The sequence below is a fragment of the Saccharomyces mikatae genome, assembly GCF_947241705.1.
Source record: "Saccharomyces mikatae IFO 1815 strain IFO1815 genome assembly, chromosome: 14".
In the NCBI taxonomy this organism is placed as follows: domain Eukaryota; kingdom Fungi; phylum Ascomycota; class Saccharomycetes; order Saccharomycetales; family Saccharomycetaceae; genus Saccharomyces; species Saccharomyces mikatae.
In genome coordinates, this window is record NC_079269.1 from 27,437 (window position 1) to 45,402 (window position 17,966).

Genomic DNA, 17,966 nt, shown 5'->3' on the forward strand with positions numbered 1-17,966 from the left:
TAAATTATCTTCACCACCGTACGTGGTTTTCACATAAATCCAAAACACATTCTTTTTAGTTTAACTAATTTACACCAATATTTCTACGGAGGGCCTATTAGTTTCCAATGATGGTCTTGGAGTTACTCTTCTCAACAGGCGATCTTCTAGGCATCTACTACTCAACAATCGGTCTTGTACTTCAGGTCTTACATTAAAGTATAAACCTTTTTCATCCTTCGTATGTTTGGACTTTTTGTACTTGTAGGTCTCAATAGGAAGTAGCCATTCTAACCAAGATGAACCCATAATATCTTGCCAGTTGGCCATTGAGGAACCCAAATCAAATACATTCTCTGAATATACATTTGTTCCATAGCTATCGTTGATGATTTCGAGATCCCTTCGGTATCTTCTCATACCATGTACCTCGATAGTTGTTTGATTTTTACAAACCTGATAAATGCTGAAAACGGTAAATGCTAGAACAGTAATGAAGACAGCAACGGCTAACAGCGCCACACCTAATAGTTGAAAGTCAATCAATTCACGGTTAAAACTACCAGAATTAAACCACGTACCGAGCTCATAACAGGTGTAAATTAGAACTAAGAATGCATAACATGTAGTGTACATTAAAAATTGAATAAAAAACTTCTGATTCTTAAAACCGGTGCATTCGGCGAACCACGGGCAATGATGATCCATCTTCAGTACACAAATATCACACGATGAACAATGATGACAGCGATCTGGCTTCCAAACATGGCATACTTGGCACACTCGAAACCTTCCATCGTGTTTTAAGGTCATACACCTTTTTGAGATATACTCTGGAGGAAGTTCGAGACCATTTTCTGCTGCTTTAAGGTCATGGACTATTAAGTCTGGGAAATCTAAAGGAGATCCAGGACCTCTAGAAATAACTTTGTAATACGTGTACAAGGCTACTGTCAATGTCGCAACTATTGTTAACGTGAGAAACCATTTCGGTATTTCATGGATTCTTGTCAGTGTTATATATGTGGTCCAGGCATATAGGCATGTTGTCAAACACCTGGGAAAAAACTTAGTGAGCGAGAAATTTTCATTCATCTGTGAACGAAAATATACCAAGTTGGATTTCTGGCTTATTTGTTACGTATTTCTCTGAGGTACCCACACAAATTGCCTTTTGATTTTTCTGGAACCGCAGTCACATTATAGTTTATCAATGGAGAAAATTGAAAAAGTCAGCTAGTTAGCGCAAAGAGCATTCATTGAGAAATGGTGCAAGAAAACACAGAACAAGCTTGGTAACGCCAAAGCATTTTAGCGAACTAAAGAAATCTGGGCTAAAATGTTTCTTACGGCTTACCAATATAAAACAGAAAAAACAATCTTAATTTACCTGCCCAGACTTTTTTAAGAGGATTCTTCCGAATATTTAAAGTTTGTAACATTAAGCTTATATAAGTTCATTGAAACTCAAGTTTTATATCTTTGGACACACATAAGTCCTTATAGAGCTGTAGATTATCGGGCTTGATCTGTATAACAGTCGAGTAGCTATCAAGAACAGGTTTATAATTATCGACATCGAGGACTTTTTCATAGAATTTTTCATCAACCAACACATGATCAGGAGCAATAAGCAATGCTTCTACTGTCGTTTCATCATCGTTATCACCGCTGTCGTATAAATCAGTAAAATCTTCTGCAATATCAACTGGCGATTCTCCTATAGTTTCTTTTACCGATGAAATTTCGTTATTTTCATGACTGATAAAAATGGGATATTTCGAGTATGAAAATGAATTCATTTTGTTTTCTAGCTTTTGGCTTCTATTGGAGATTATATGTAAGTAATGCTCATACAGTTCTAATTCTTGCTTCGGAGACATGTTTTTTTCTAAACAAGTAGTTTCAGTTTCTCTTATACTAATTCCTTCCAAATTCTTGCTGGAGGTGATCATTTTCAGCTTGTTATTCAGCCAACTCTGTTTCCTGGAGGTAAATGGCGACATAGATTTATCCTGTTTTGTTAACGTATTATGATATCTTCTTGTCGAGTTCATGTTATATGCAAAAAGATCGCGAATCCAAGTTACCGATCTTGGTAGATAGTATTCATTCCAGTAGTTATCGAAGGCGCCAGGATAACCTCTAACATTTTTAATAATTTTCTCTCTAGTGACATCGTTTCCTGTTGCAATGAGTTCTTCATTAATCAGTTCTTTTATGCTTTTAATGTGGTAATCATTCCACCAGTGAGTATAACTCCTTCTTGGCATGTTGAGAGTATACGCATTATGCAAATAAAAATCGGTGTTCATTTCCCACAATGAGGGAAATCCCTCTTTCCAAGCGTAATGACCCAAAAATAAATTAATAGCATCTTGCCTTTGTGCATCGACAAATGAATTACTGTAAAACCTTTTAATACTTTCGATCATGTCCCTTGAGTGTGAACTCCATTGATTTATTTTTCTATAGGTTTCCATGGTGTTTACCAAGTGCGAGCCGCCATATTGTAGTGCAATAGTATCACCTAAATCATGGAACAGTTCGGTCAATATGTTTACAATATCTGAATCGTATTCTAAGTAACTATTATCGATAATTCCCAAAGATTTGAGTTGGAAACCAAGTGCCCTTTTGCCGATAACGAATTGGGCAGCATTGGTTCTATCAAGGCAGTCGATACAATTGCTTCGACATATTCCTTCTTGAATCTTGGTAGAAGCGAAATCTGGCCCATTGTGAAATATTCCTGTTCTTGTGACGGTGTCTACAGCATATTTCTCTAAAAATTCAATAACACCTTGACCATCTTGTTTAGAAGCCCTGCTCATATCCCAGGAAGTATAATCTATTTTCTTTTTTGTTGGCAAAAATTCATTCAGATAATCTACACATTGCCCAAATTCCCATAATAATTTAGTTTCTCTAGGTGTCTTTTCTTTGGTCTTAATTAGGTTCAGAATTTGAATGGTTCCACCGCCATATCTTTGAAATAAGTTATCGAAATGCAATGCAGCTGGAGCAAAAAATGGATCTACCACATTAATTCTAATAGGCGGCTTTGTAGTTAAATTGGACGCATCCTGAGTCCAATATAAGGGAATTGAGCCACGATGCTGCACATGGGAAGTATAGCGATCACTATCGAAGAATCCATTTCCTGGTTGATGAAATGGGGTCAAAATCATATCCGTTACGATTTGTTCTGTTTCCACTTCATTAGCGACATACCCTTTATTGTTAACGCCACGTTTCAGGAAACGTGCACCTGCGAAATGATGGGACCTTCTTGCGATTAAGGTAATGTATGTGGATTTCCCCAAAACGGAAACATTTACTTGGTCAATAAATCCATGTATAATGCATTGAAACCAATCAAAAACAGTATCAATACAAGCAAAAATTGGAGATAACAAATTGTTATTCCAAACAAACATCTCATTATAGTCGCTTATCATGGAAGGTATAGTAATATCAGATCTGTCAACGGCTTTTAATTTCTCCCGCAAAATATTAGTCTGTAAAGTGTTTGTGATATCGTAAGTATAACTGAAATAGAAAGTTTTTGTCAAATCCAAATCCTTGAATATATTCAATAATCTTACCTCATCTGAATTTTTTTCAGGTTTCTTATAGTTGTTCGTAATAGGAATAATATCAATTCCATCAATATGGTTAATACCATGACCACCAATCACTGCAACCTGGCTGTACTTGGTAACCATTATTAAGTAATACCAACAAGTAAATTTAATGAATCCCAAAAGACCATAGCCTGTGATTTTTTTATGTAAACCGTCCTCGGTAGCTTCTTCCAAACTTGCCAATACATTCATAATTTCATTCCTGGTGAAAAAAACATTATCCTCTAACACACTCAATTCTCCACGAGGCACAGTAAGATCAATTTCTAAAATACGAAACATAGTTTCCCTTTTATTGCTTCCCACAATGTACATTCGATCCTTAGTTTCATACAATGTATATTTACCCATTACAAACTTAGAAGTCTTTCTCTGCTTCGACCCAGAAGTGGTGAGTAAACCCCCACCAAGTGTATGTTCTATTGCGTCATTATTCATTCTTGGCCTCTTTTCTTCTACTTTTTGTTACTCTGTATATGTCGAACACAGTCCAACTTTAAACTATATCGCCGGATTTATATTTATTATAGCTCTCGGGCAGGCAAGCAAAGTATGTCGTAAGTCAAATCAATACAGAGATTTATGGATTTACAAGCAAATGATGTATATATATGCATATATATATAATGCAACTTTAAAAGATACTAACCAATCGTAGGCCAAGTCAAAGAACGTGGGATGAATAAAGTTATTAATATAAGCAGGGGTATGATTTAACAGCCACCCCGGGTTTATGCTAGTCATTGACGTGCTATTGTGAAAATAAGTGTTTACAGGTTTCAATAGTGTTTATCCGACGCAGTAGTACCCATTATCTCTTGAATCGTCCTCTGTTGGCTTTGACAGTTGATTTTCCAGCCATTATTATTATGCGCGAAATTTAAGAAACGAAATTAAGTATGGCGACAAAATAAAATAGTAATAATTGAATTATTGATATAGAACAGAAATAATTAAGGGCGCTCAGAAGCTACAAGAAGGTGATAGTACACTAAACGATGGTAAATTTCGATTTAGGTCAAGTTGGAGAGGTATTTCGTAGAAAAGACAAAGGGGCTATAGTTGCAGAGGACAACTCAGAAGAAGAAGATGTCGATGCTTCTGAATTCGAAGAAGATGAAGTAAAGCCTGTGCGTACAAAGAACAGAAGGCCAAAGGAGGATGCGTTTACACAACAAAGATTGGCGGCTATTAACCCGGTGTTAACGCCGAGAACGGTCTTGCCTCTTTACTTGCTGATTGCTGTTGTGTTTGTTATTGTAGGAGGGTGCATATTAGCGCAAAACGCCAAGGTAGATGAGGTGACTATATATTACCAGGATTGTATGAAGAATGCGACGTCATCATGGAGCGAAATGCCCTCTGAATATTGGCAATTGCTTTTCCATAAAAATAAAACATATAATGTGGCACCGCAATGGAAGTTTGTAGACGATGAATCGGATGACTTTACAAAACAAAGGGGCACCTGTCAAATCAGGTTCCATACACCAACAGATATGAAAAACAGTGTTTATTTGAATTATGTACTGGAAAAGTTCGCTGCTAATCACAGAAGGTATGTTCTGTCCTTTAGCGAAGATCAAATACGTGGGGAAGACGCCTCTTATGAAACGGTGCATGATGCAACAGGTATAAATTGTAAACCGTTATCCAAGAACGCTGATGGGAAAATATACTATCCATGTGGGCTAATTGCGAACTCGATGTTCAATGACAGTTTCCCCCTACAGTTAGTAAATGTGGACGATACGTCAAAGAACTATTCGTTGACCAATAAAGGAATTAACTGGGAGTCTGATAAAAAAAGGTTCAAAAAAACTAAGTACAATTATACACAGATTGCGCCTCCACCATACTGGGAAAACATGTATCCAGACGGATATAACGAGACAAATATTCCTGATATTCAAGACTGGGAAGAATTTCAGAACTGGATGAGACCAGGTGCGTTTGACAAGATTACAAAATTGATTAGGATCAATAAGAATGAGAGTTTGCCAGCAGGTGAGTATCAATTGGACATTGGCCTGCATTGGCCAGTATTGGAATTCAATGGTAAGAAGGGAATCTACCTGACCCACGGTTCTCATCTTGGCGGCAGCAATCCATTTTTGGGTATAGTTTACCTAATTGGGGGCTGTATCTGTGCCGCCATGGCACTGATATTGCTATCATTTTGGTTAATTGGTGGAAGAAAGATTGCCGATGCATCAAGTTTATCATGGAACATGAAATAGAAAAGAAGTGATATGTTTTCTTTATTTTAAACCTGTAGAATATTTTTGTTTTTTTGTTTTTACTCTTATATATGTATATGTTTATGTTTTTTGTCTGAATAGTAATTTATAGGAACCAAATTAAAACCGTTAATAGCCCACCCAAGATTGAAGTAAATGAGCTCATACTTAGATGCTGAGCCTTGTTATGAGAAACTGTTTTCTTCATTGCAGATTTTACAACACCTATAGTACCGGTTAAAGTACCCATTCCGATGGACCCAACGGAGGGAGAAGCAACTGTTACGTACTGCGACGAGAAGCGTTGAACAAATGTAGTTTGAACAGTAATAGTATTTCCCTGTCTGACAACGGTGACCCACATAGAGGTGGGAGCACGCGTGGTTGTGTAAGTAGAAGTTGTACCTTCCGTGATTGTGATATATGACTCAATAGATAGAGTAGTGACAGCAGTAACTGGTGGCTCTGTGAAATCTGTAGAGGGATCTGGCCTGGTGCCAGCTTCTACTACTGCACTTCCTGTTGAACGGGTCGATTTTACACTGGAGGAAGAAACAGAGGAAGAAACAGAGGAAGAGGCAGAAGAAGCAGCAGATGAACTAACACTTGTGCTAGAGTGTGTGAAGGTCTGAATCAAGGTCACTGTGGAACCTAAATCGTTTGTCGTGGTAACCGTTGATAAATACAGTCCTGAAGACAACGATGAAGTTGCTGTTGGAACAGTCGTAGTAGCCTTACCGGTAGACGATGTGGAAGTAGTGGTCGTTGGAAGCATGGTGGCTCTGTTGACTGTTTGAGTCAAAGTGACTGTGGTTCCGACATCGTTGGTAGTTGTGAACACAGTAGTGAAGAAACCTGTTTGCGCGGTGGTTGTGGGAGCAGCAGCAGCAGCAACAGCAGCAGCAGCGGTAGCAGGGTCCCATATTGTGGTTTCGGTAACCAAAGCCCCTGCAACATTTGTTACCACGGTAATTTGAGTCGTCATAGCTGCCATGACGGCAGCCGACAACAGAGACAGAGTAAGCAGCAGTGAAACGAACGACTGTGATAACATGCGAAACACCATTATTTTTTGATTATCATACAGATTATTAGGAGGTTGTTTTAATATGAATAGACCAGTTTTTGATTTCTGATATTATTATTTTTTTTTTCACAATACACGTTATAGTAAAAGCCCCATTCTCGCTTTATGAGAAAACGCGATATCACCATGCACGCTGAGGGAAGGGGATATAAGGAGAAGAATGTTCGCAGTCAGTAAGTATAAGCATACCGTACGTTTGAACAGTGAGGTAGTCGCAATCCAGGCAGTATTACATGAGTAAAAGATATCAGTAGGGTTCTGTATTTATTTACTAGGGTTTTCCCTCCCTCATTTAACTTTGATAGCAAGTTTTGGATAATGTAATTTTACACGGTGTGCGGTATATTTAGGTTTTAATTATACTAGATAAAGAAAATAATAAAAACATTGAGGGATACTATAGACGGAAGGGAGATAACTGCTAGCTAGAAGAGCAGTAAGGAGCAATGGCCAAGAACAACCATATGCCTGCCGGTGGTAACAGTACCACTGGGGATGCTCGCCTTAAAGAAGAGGTTCTGACCCCAATCACTTCAGCCTCGACTCCTCATAGAATCTTTAGCGTGGACGATGATCCAAAAGAGATTCAAAATGACATCAGGTATCTTGAAGGTTTACATGAAGGTTTGAAATTTGCACTTCATGCTAACAAATCTAAACGATCCGTTAGCTCGCAATCACCTATCGTACATAGTGGCAATAACACGTCACACCATCACGAGCATCAACAGCACTTGCCGCCCACACTGGAGTCCCTATCCTCCAAGTCGCACTCTGTGCCGGAATTGAATACAGTTGCACCTGTGTCTCCTAAACGAATGCATTCATCTATCCGGGAGTTGCCCCATGATGGCAACGACGATAGGGATGAGAATGAGGATAGTCGGTTCATTATTCACGACTCGCATGGTCATGATTTGTTAATAGACGAAATCAATTGTCAATCGCCTTCACACTTGGAAAGTAATGACCAAGCTTCGAATGCTTCTTCTACAGAGTCATTTACGTTACGAGAAAGACAGGATGCCATCAATGAGACCCATCCTTTCGGTATTAGAATATGGAAACCTGCTCTGTATAAGAAGCACCGGTCCGTTCAAAGAACTGCAGCTCAAGACATCCATGAGACACAGTTGAAAACCATCACATGGGAGGTGAATTGTTCCAATGTGCTATGGTCTCTTTTGTTTGGTTTGCCCATTGCGATACTTTTCTACTCGGCGGCTATTTTGGTATTTATATTGGGCGGCGGAGGATTGATGACGAACTCTGCCAAGGACTACTCCAAGTGTCTTTACAAGCTTGCTAACTACTTCCTTTGGCCCTTCGGCAAGATGGTGTACTTGCTGCAGGACGAGCAGTATTTGCAAGAAGACAAAGATGAAGGTATTAGTATGCAGCAGTTCTACAATTGGGTGACTTCATACTCCAATAGACTGGTGTTCCATCAGTCGCAAGCCAAACTACAGCAAAGAGAGGAACAGCCCGCTACAACGACGGAATCATCTTCGTTAATGCCGCCCGTCAACACAACGGAAACACCGCTTAATTCGAATCATCCATCATATAATTCTATCAGACACGAAATCCCACATACAGCAACTCAAAGGAGGTATTTTGGTAGAGGTAAATGGAGTTGGGGCCGTGTGCTTTTCTATACAATTTTCCATCTCGCCTTGCAGCCGATTCTTGCCCTCTTATCCCTTTGTCTATGGCTTCTGGTGTTTACTATTCCCATGAGTAATGTGCTTTGGCAAATCATGTACCATTGTAGAAGACACCCATTAGCGTTAGGGTTCAAAAATATAGAGAACTCGTCCCAATCTCATGAAAATGCGATAATCCAGCAGCAATTGAACAAAAATATTCTCTTATGTACGTTCCGTGCTGCTGGTTGGCATTATTACAAGTACACAGTTGACGGGACAAACGTTATTGTTGTCAATTTAATCACCATTGTGTTTTTCACGATTTTCGACTTTTATGTTTTGAAGAATTTACTTAGTTGGAAAACGTGGTTCACAGACGAATCTTCAATATTCATTCTTTGTTTAACCTCTACCATCCCATTAGCATTCTACATTGGCCAAGCAGTCGCTTCGATATCCGCTCAAACTTCCATGGGTGTTGGTGCTGTCATTAATGCATTTTTCTCGACCATCGTAGAAATTTTCCTGTATTGCGTAGCATTGCAGCAAAAGAAGGGTCTCTTAGTGGAAGGATCCATGATTGGTTCGATTTTGGGTGCCGTGCTTTTATTACCAGGACTGTCCATGTGTGGCGGTGCTCTGAATAGGAAAACTCAAAGATACAACCCAGCAAGCGCAGGTGTCTCTTCCGCATTGTTAATTTTTTCTATGATTGTGATGTTTGTTCCCACTGTTTTATACGAAATATATGGGGGGTATTTAGTGAACTGTGCAGATGGTGCTAACGATCGTGATTGTACCTTTTCACATCCTCCCCTAAAGTTCAACCGTCTATTTACCCATGTCATTCAGCCAATGTCCATATCCTGTGCCATTGTTCTTTTCTGCGCTTATATCATTGGGTTGTGGTTTACTCTTAGAACACATGCAAAGATGATCTGGCAATTGCCAATTACAGACCCAACTTCAACTGCGCCTGAACAACAGGAACAGGGTTCACACGACGCACCCAATTGGTCAAGAAGCAAATCTACTTGTATTTTACTCATGTCCACGCTTTTGTACGCAATAATCGCAGAGATTCTCGTGTCTTGTGTCGACGCTGTCCTAGAGGATATCCCCTCATTGAATCCGAAATTTCTTGGCCTTACCATTTTTGCTCTAGTTCCCAATACCACAGAATTCTTGAACGCTATTTCGTTTGCCATACATGGTAACGTGGCACTATCGATGGAAATCGGTAGCGCTTATGCCTTACAAGTTTGTCTTTTACAAATTCCGGCCTTGGTCATTTATTCCATCTTCTACACATGGAACGTTAAAAAGTCTATGATCAACATCAGAACACAAATGTTCCCATTAGTCTTTCCTCGTTGGGATATTTTTGGTGCCATGACGAGTGTTTTCATGTTCACCTATTTGTATGCTGAAGGGAAAAGTAATTATTTCAAGGGTTCCATGTTGATATTACTATACATTATTATAGTTGTGGGATTTTACTTCCAGGGTGCTCTCTCAGAGTAGAAAGCAGCAGCCCTCAGTTTTCACCTGAGCACTTAACAGTTTATTTTTTCCTTATCTTATATTGTACTGTTTGTCTTTTATACCTCTATATGATCTTTTAGTTAATTAATTACCCGCAACGATCATTTAAACAATTCTTAAACAGATCTACCAATAATTGAACTACCTCCGTGCTTTAGGAGAGATCTGCTTTGGATAGCTCAGACCGAACCAGCTTTCCTCCTTTTTTTATTTCTTTTTTAGCTACACTATTGGATCCTCTTCTAATCTCATGTTTTGGAAAGTCTCTAAGATGTTCTTTGGTGGCTTGGTGGCACTAACAACAATATCGGTTGCAACCCTTTATCGCTACCAAAACCGTTTAGTCTACCCATCATGGGCCCAAGGTGCGAGAAATCATGTTGATACTCCTGATTCTCGTGGAATACCCTACGAAAGGCTAACTTTAATTACGCAAGACCACGTAAAACTCGAAGCATGGGACATTAAGAATGAAAACTCAACAAGTACTGTGTTGATTCTATGTCCTAATGCTGGTAATATAGGGTACTTTATACCAATAATTGACATTTTCTATCGCCAATTTGGAATGAGCGTCTTTATTTATTCGTATCGTGGTTATGGTAACTCGGAAGGTTCACCCAGCGAAGACGGTTTGAAATTGGACGCCGACTCTGTTATATCATATTTATCAACTGATCCATTCCATGCAAAGAGGAAGTTGGTACTATATGGTAGATCTTTAGGTGGCGCTAATGCTCTTTACATTGCTTCAAAATTTAGGGATTTGTGCGATGGTGTAATATTGGAAAATACATTCTTAAGTATTCGGAAGGTTATTCCATATATATTTCCCCTTTTAAAACGATTTACGCTTCTATGTCACGAAATCTGGAATTCGGAAGGCCTTATGGGAAGCTGTAGTTCAGAAACTCCATTTTTGTTTTTAAGCGGATTGAAAGATGAGATTGTTCCACCCCTTCACATGAGGAAACTGTACGAGACATGTCCTAGTGCCAATAAAAAAATTTTTGAATTTCCACTTGGTTCACACAATGACACCATTATTCAGGATGGGTATTGGGATATAATAAGGGAGTTTTTAACAGAGAAAGGTCTTATCTAAGAGCGATCGCCAAAATTATTTGATAGACTTATATTATTCTACCCGTACGTAAAGAAAGAAAAACGTGGTTGGTACATAGGGCCACTTAGCTAGTCATGGTTCTCAATCATAATAGAAATATACACTTTGCTACCCTTCTATTTGTGTTATGTAGTATCTACTCTGGTTCGAATATCTTATTGATCTCTTGCTCATTCTTCTTTCTCGTTTCAGGTACTAGTATCCAGCTGAATATAATTAATGCTAAAAGGCAAGCGGCAAATATATACCCTAGTTTGAAGTCGATCTTGGATACAATCATAGGTGTTAAGAATGAAATCAAGAAATTAAACATCCAATTGACAAATGTGCAAATAGCCATTGAGATGGCCCTAGTTCTTAAGGGAAACAATTCGGAAACTAACACAAACGTAACAGGTCCCAATGTTATTGCGAACCAAAAAATAAAACAACAAGTCACAATAATCAAAACAATGTTTGAGAAGTCCGTTTCTCTTCCAAAGGTTCCCACTGTAGCATATGTCATCATGTAGAACAATAAATTTGTTGAGCCATACAATAGGCACGTCTTGCGACCCCATTTCTCCACGTAATAGATTCCTAGTATCGTGGAAAGAAAGTTGACACTTGACAATATTATTGAAGTGATATAAGGATCCTTGATCCCTACACCTTTGAAAACAGATGTTCCATAATAAAAAAAGTAATTTATTCCAGACAGCTGTTGAAATGCCATTATCAACATACCGATAACTAGTCTCAACCATAGCTTTGGTTTTCCCATCATAAATTCAAAGGCCTTTCTTTTAATTAAAGTTTTATTTTTTGATTCGTTTCCACTTTCCTCTTTATTATAGTTGTTTTCCATCAAGTCATCGATAAATTCAATTACTGTGCTATCAGTTATAGGAATGCCATTCATTCTAGCAAAAGAACGTTTCGCGGAAGGCACATCATTCTTGATTTTTGCCAAGTACTGTGCTGATTCAGGAACATAAACAAGTGACATTCCAATTACGATGGCCCAAATATACCCTAGGAATAAAGGTAACTTCCAAGCTAAATTTTGGGTTGGATCTTTGTAGCATCTCTCACATATGAAGTTTAAAATATTACCCATTAGTATACCGAGCGTTACAATCAGTTGATACATTGAGACCATTGAACCTCTTATTTTCAGCGGAGAATTCTCGGAAAGAAACATTGGCACCAATACAGTACTTATGCCCACTCCAATACCTGTTACAGCTCTTCCCAAAGTCAAAAAATACCACTTACCACAAGAAAGTATCTGAATTGTTAAACCAATGCAGTATACTACCAAGGCAAACCATATACCAGCTTTCCTGCCGACCCAGTCACCTATTTTTGATAAAGTCAGTGCCCCCACACCGCAACTGATGTTAAAAATGCTTATAATCAGACCTATTTGCAAATCAGTCAGTTGTTTTGTAGATATTAAAATAGTTTCATCATGATTGGTAATATCAGTTGTTCCAAATTTTTCTTGAAAGCTAACCATATTTGTCATTCCACCGATAGTCCCAATATCCCATCCAAAGATAAAGCCACCGAGTGAGATTACCAAACACAATAAAATAGGAATGTGCAGACTAGAGTTATGACTACTATTTGTTGCTTGACTTTCTTCCTTTTCTTCTTTATCATCTATATATTTAATTGTAACATTATAATCTCGTCCACTACCTGCATCGAGCTCATTATTATGAAAGTGAGAAATGTATCCTGAGCTATGTTGATACGGAATCTGAGCAGTCATTTTCTAGCGACTATTAGAGATCTTTACTCTGTAGAAATACGAAATCAAATTAGGCGTTATTGATATTATTTATAGATATATAATCGTTCAAGTAAACACTACCTTATGTCGCAATTCGAATTTGTGTCATCAATAAAATTACTGACATCTTACTTTTTTTTTATTCTTTTTTTCTGCCTTCTTTTGAGGACCGACGTATCGATTTATCAAGGGAAGCGATTAAAGAAAGCATGGAGGATGTGCATACAATTTGACAAGATACCAGAAAGACCAAGAATAGAGCCGATATGGATGGACACAGTCAGAATCAGTATCACAATCAAAGTCAGAATCAGCAATCTCAACAACCGCCTCTGAAAAAATACGTGACGCAGAGACGATCAGTAGATGTAAGCTCACCATACATCAACCTCTACTACAACAGAAGACATGGATTACCCAACCCAGTGGTAGAGCCAGAAACCTCATACACAATAGATATAATGCCACCCAATGCCTACAGAGGTCGAGATCGAGTCATCAATTTACCCAGTAAGTTCACGCATTTAAGCTCTAATAAAGTGAAGCATGTGATACCCGCTATCCAGTGGACTCCAGAAGGTAGAAGACTTGTAGTGGCAACTTATAGCGGAGAATTCTCTTTGTGGAATGCTTCTTCTTTTACGTTTGAGACTCTCATGCAAGCGCATGATTCGGCTGTAACTACGATGAAATATTCTCATGATAGTGATTGGATGATTAGTGGAGACGCAGATGGAATGATTAAGATATGGCAACCAAACTTCAGTATGGTTAAAGAGATAGATGCAGCACACACAGAAAGTATTAGGGATATGGCGTTCAGTAGTAATGATTCAAAATTTGTTACATGTTCGGATGATAATATTTTGAAGATTTGGAATTTCAGCAATGGTAAAGAAGAAAGAGTATTATCGGGACACCATTGGGACGTGAAAAGTTGTGACTGGCATCCTGAAATGGGATTGATTGCCTCTGCATCTAAGGATAATTTGGTTAAATTATGGGACCCCCGTTCGGGAAATTGCATTTCGTCAATTTTGAAGTTTAAACACACTGTTCTAAAGACACGATTTCAACCTGTCAAGGGTAATCTATTAATGGCGATTTCAAAAGATAAGTCATGCCGTGTATTCGACATTAGGTACAGTATGAAGGAACTCATGTGTGTAAGAGATGAAACAGATTATATGACACTAGAATGGCATCCAATAAATGAATCTATGTTCACTTTAGCGTGCTATGACGGGTCATTAAAGCATTTTGATCTTCTACAAGATTTAAATGAACCTGTTTTGACTATACCGTATGCCCATGACAAGTGCATCACTTCGTTATCATATAATCCAGTAGGGCATATATTTGCCACCGCAGCTAAAGATAGGACTATAAGATTTTGGACTAGGGCAAGGCCAGTCGACCCTAATGCGTATGACGACCCGACGTATAACAATAAGAAGATAAATGGTTGGTTTTTTGGTATCAATAATGATATCAACGCTGTGAGGGAAAAGAGTGAGTTCGGCGCAGCCCCACCACCACCTGCTACACCTGAATCACATTCCTTACCAAATATGAATGGATTCATCAACAAGAAACCGCATCAAGAAATTTCTGAAATTGATTCATCGAATATCAAAAGTTCAACATTACCAGGTTTAAGCATATAAAAGTGTAGCTTCAACAGGGTTTGAATACATAAATAAGAACATTATATAATATATCATTTGTGATAATATCTCTCGTTTCTAGGAAATGTACCCCATAGGCACCACTGTTTACTTTTTGCACTGATATCTCTATAGAGCCTTTCTTTATTTTCTGGGGTATTTCTATCAGTATAATACTCAATAAAAAACAGATATCGCCAATTTCTATCATTTTCGTTCAAATGGAATGGTCTAGAATTTATAGAGCACATGTTGAGCGAATGAATTTTTAGTACGTTCAAAACGTCCACCAAAGAACCAGGATCATCTTGACGGGTAGTGAAGGTTAGCAAATTAACCTGTGGCTGTTGATAGTCCTTAAGTTCATAGTTGCATGCACTTTCTCTCCTCTTCAAAACTAGAAATCTTGTTGTGTTACCGAGTTTGTCATTGATCGGATGTTCGACTATGTAGGCGTTATGCAACCGAGCTGCCATTTCACTAGCAATGGCTAAATGCAAAATTTTGTTGCAACTGGCAGTTTGTGACCGCATGCAATGGTTCACCGATTCGGATGTTGAGGAACAATCAGATCTGCTAAAGGTGAGTTGGGGAAATTTCTCCGCCAGGGATTTTAAGTAACCCTCGACTTGGCCCCATACTTGAGGATGTGAATATATTATCACTTCTTTGAATTCTCCTAAGGATTCGATACCGTTTGGTAGTTCAATGGGGCTGATCAAGCAATGCGTAATGGACACATATTGCTCTGCTATAACCTCTATATCTGGCGTGATTCTATTAGCATCTGCTGAAGCAGTTGAGGATAGAACTTTTTGGATCATCCTATTGCGCAAAAGGTCATAGGAAAAAACTACTTGCCCATTAGTAGAATTCTCCAGCGGTACCACAGAATAATCTATACTAGTGTCTTTCTCTAATTCATTGAAACACTGAGGAATAGAGGTTGCTGCGAGGTATTCGACATCAGATATACATTGAAATTGTTGTAATGCAGCTTGATGGGAATACGTACCTTTAGGGCCTAAAAAAAGGACTTTCAGAGTCTTCTCGTTCATAATTGAAAGATCAATGTTGGAAATGTAATGATTTAGCCTTTTGCAAGTTTATTTTTCAAACAGCCCTGTTCTTTCTATACATTATTCAACCCTGCCAGAAAAATTTTCTTTTCATTTTTTATTAGCAGTCTTTCAAAAACATAAGAAAGAGTCATGCTACAAGTCACATAAAGGGATCTTAGGCTTATGGCCATTTGATGTGCTACTTAACTATTTACAAGTGCCAATAATGTGTATATATACGATCAATCGATTATGCGCTAATTTTCCATGGACTGGGATAGTGAGATTAATTTTTCAACAGTGAATTGAGGGGAACCCTTGGAGAAATCTCTTAATAACTGTACTCTTTGTTTAGCAACAGGGGTTTCTTCGCCCATAGCACCGTAAAATCTTTGAACGTTTAATAGTAACAATTGTGCGTCCTGTACTTTAACATTTGTATCCGGTTCCACATGGCCGTTCATAAAAACAATTCCCTTGTCCTTCACCAAGTCAGAATGGAACTGGAAAGTAGTATGAGGCCTTGCAAATTCCTGGTGTAATTTATACTCAGCCAGGGAGGTCATCATACAGTGTGTTGTTTGGGGTCCGACAAACTGCCATTGAATATAGTGCAATTCCATTCCCTGTTCTTCATTTGATTTTGACTCTTCAGGTTGAACTTGTCTAGGCAGTGGTAAAACGAAGACAGGATTATTCTTGGCATTTGCCATCATTTTATCATAAATGGCGACAGGAATCACAGCACATAATGTATTATCTTTTTGTGCCCATCTCGCTCTCCAGAGAAACTCAACTTCTTGCTTAGATAAGTCCTCCAGCTTTGTTACATCCAAGAAAGAGTTTAACGTTTTGAATGGAACTTTAGGAGCATTCGGGTCAAGAGGACTTCTTGATTTCGTCATTACATTCTTTGAATTGTTATTCGCCATTTGGGTTCTTTGTTCGTAGTCTTCTAGTTCTTTCAATGGGTCAATCTTATTGAATTCCCGCTTCTTAGATTCAATAGTATTTTTCAAATGATTCTTTAACTCTTCTATACTGTTGAAACCTTGTTTATGCGCCTCTTCCAAAAGTCTCTTTCTATATTTCTGTTCTGGATAAGAAGAGTAAAAACGAAAAACAGAGGGTCTTCCAATTGCCTTGTTGGACACAGAAAAAAGCCTGTTGTAAATATGGATAATAGCACTACTTCTACTTGTTAGCTTCCACATATTTATTCTCAGGCCTTTGATCTCTCTATTTTTAACTGTTGAGGAGATCTTGTCATCCTTCGATCACGACGTCAAAATAAGCGTTATTTCCATTCGGGTGAGTTAAACCATTGATAACGACATGATTCAACTAGACTTTGAAAGAGCTGGGTGGAGCCGACCATAATGGATGAATCAGTAGATCCTGTAGAGCTGCTTCTGCGATTGCTGATACGACATAAGCCCCATCTTAAACCTTATGCTTACAAACAGGATAGTTGGCAAAGAGTGCTCGATGAGTACAACAGACAGACTGGATCAAGATATAGACAATCGAGAACGTTAAAGACCAAGTTCCGTCGACTGAAGGACCTTTTTAGTGCAGATCGAACACAGTTCTCACCTTCTCAGCTCAAGCTAATGGGAGCGCTCTTGGACGAGGCACCAGAGCATCCAAAACCAAGAACTAAATTTGATAATGAATCATCTTCATCTTCATCCTCTTCTTCCTTCGTCAAAGGTCATCCAGGACCTGATCTCTTTCAACAGTTGTCATCAGTCGAACATAGAAATAACCATAGTTCTGACGAAGAGCATTCAGGATCTCAACCTCTGCCCTTAGATTCAATAACAATTGGAATTCCGCCTACCCTCAACACTATCCCTATGATTTTGTCCAAGGATAGCGACGTTGGGAAAGTCATTAAGAGTCCTAAGATAAACAAGAACACCAACAGGTTCAGTGAAACGGCGCTACCTCCACACATTGGTAATGAGCAATCCTGGTCAGATTCTAATTTGGAGTTGGAAATATGTTTAGATTATCTTCACAACGAGCTCGAAATGATCAAAAAGAGGCAAGAGGATTTTGAGTGCAAAGTCCTAAACAAGCTCAACATTATTGAGGCTCTTCTTTCACAGGAGCGGTCACCCAACCGAGGAGATAAACTATAAATATGTGCACACGATGTGCTTAGTCTATGTCCATGTAT

At 38.5% G+C, this 17,966-nt stretch overlaps 11 protein-coding genes across 11 annotated transcripts; 5 read left to right on the plus strand and 6 right to left on the minus strand.

Annotated features, from left to right (window-relative positions):
* Positions 1–69: 69 nt before the first annotated feature.
* Positions 70–1,074, minus strand: PFA3 (palmitoyltransferase PFA3; the record flags this gene model as incomplete). Its single annotated transcript, XM_056225071.1, has 1 exon — positions 70–1,074. One exon carries the CDS (start codon positions 1,072–1,074, stop codon positions 70–72), a length of 1,005 nt encoding a protein of 334 aa, XP_056078926.1.
* Positions 1,075–1,436: 362 nt separating this feature from the next.
* FIG4 (phosphatidylinositol-3,5-bisphosphate 5-phosphatase) lies at positions 1,437–4,064 on the minus strand (the record flags this gene model as incomplete). The annotated part of the gene is made up of 1 exon (XM_056225072.1): positions 1,437–4,064. The coding sequence occupies one exon, from the start codon at positions 4,062–4,064 to the stop codon at positions 1,437–1,439; it is 2,628 nt and encodes an 875-aa protein (XP_056078927.1).
* A 560-nt stretch (positions 4,065–4,624) lies between these two features.
* Positions 4,625–5,866, plus strand: LEM3 (Lem3p; the record flags this gene model as incomplete). The annotated part of the gene is made up of 1 exon (XM_056225073.1): positions 4,625–5,866. The coding sequence occupies one exon, from the start codon at positions 4,625–4,627 to the stop codon at positions 5,864–5,866; it is 1,242 nt and encodes a 413-aa protein (XP_056078928.1).
* A 106-nt stretch (positions 5,867–5,972) lies between these two features.
* KRE1 (Kre1p) lies at positions 5,973–6,932 on the minus strand (the record flags this gene model as incomplete). The annotated part of the gene is made up of 1 exon (XM_056225074.1): positions 5,973–6,932. The coding sequence occupies one exon, from the start codon at positions 6,930–6,932 to the stop codon at positions 5,973–5,975; it is 960 nt and encodes a 319-aa protein (XP_056078929.1).
* A 467-nt stretch (positions 6,933–7,399) lies between these two features.
* On the plus strand, positions 7,400–10,126 carry VNX1 (calcium/hydrogen antiporter; the record flags this gene model as incomplete). Its single annotated transcript, XM_056225076.1, has 1 exon — positions 7,400–10,126. One exon carries the CDS (start codon positions 7,400–7,402, stop codon positions 10,124–10,126), a length of 2,727 nt encoding a protein of 908 aa, XP_056078930.1.
* Positions 10,127–10,397: 271 nt separating this feature from the next.
* Positions 10,398–11,252, plus strand: SMKI14G0180 (uncharacterized protein; the record flags this gene model as incomplete). Its single annotated transcript, XM_056225077.1, has 1 exon — positions 10,398–11,252. The coding sequence occupies one exon, from the start codon at positions 10,398–10,400 to the stop codon at positions 11,250–11,252; it is 855 nt and encodes a 284-aa protein (XP_056078931.1).
* Positions 11,253–11,409: 157 nt separating this feature from the next.
* Positions 11,410–13,032, minus strand: HXT14 (Hxt14p; the record flags this gene model as incomplete). The annotated part of the gene is made up of 1 exon (XM_056225078.1): positions 11,410–13,032. One exon carries the CDS (start codon positions 13,030–13,032, stop codon positions 11,410–11,412), a length of 1,623 nt encoding a protein of 540 aa, XP_056078932.1.
* Positions 13,033–13,319: 287 nt separating this feature from the next.
* PFS2 (cleavage polyadenylation factor subunit PFS2) lies at positions 13,320–14,720 on the plus strand (the record flags this gene model as incomplete). The annotated part of the gene is made up of 1 exon (XM_056225079.1): positions 13,320–14,720. The coding sequence occupies one exon, from the start codon at positions 13,320–13,322 to the stop codon at positions 14,718–14,720; it is 1,401 nt and encodes a 466-aa protein (XP_056078933.1).
* Positions 14,721–14,773: 53 nt separating this feature from the next.
* On the minus strand, positions 14,774–15,778 carry PHA2 (prephenate dehydratase PHA2; the record flags this gene model as incomplete). The annotated part of the gene is made up of 1 exon (XM_056225080.1): positions 14,774–15,778. One exon carries the CDS (start codon positions 15,776–15,778, stop codon positions 14,774–14,776), a length of 1,005 nt encoding a protein of 334 aa, XP_056078934.1.
* Positions 15,779–16,038: 260 nt separating this feature from the next.
* On the minus strand, positions 16,039–16,995 carry ATP11 (Atp11p; the record flags this gene model as incomplete). Its single annotated transcript, XM_056225081.1, has 1 exon — positions 16,039–16,995. The coding sequence occupies one exon, from the start codon at positions 16,993–16,995 to the stop codon at positions 16,039–16,041; it is 957 nt and encodes a 318-aa protein (XP_056078935.1).
* A 165-nt stretch (positions 16,996–17,160) lies between these two features.
* DAL82 (Dal82p) lies at positions 17,161–17,928 on the plus strand (the record flags this gene model as incomplete). Its single annotated transcript, XM_056225082.1, has 1 exon — positions 17,161–17,928. The coding sequence occupies one exon, from the start codon at positions 17,161–17,163 to the stop codon at positions 17,926–17,928; it is 768 nt and encodes a 255-aa protein (XP_056078936.1).
* Positions 17,929–17,966: the final 38 nt, after the last annotated feature.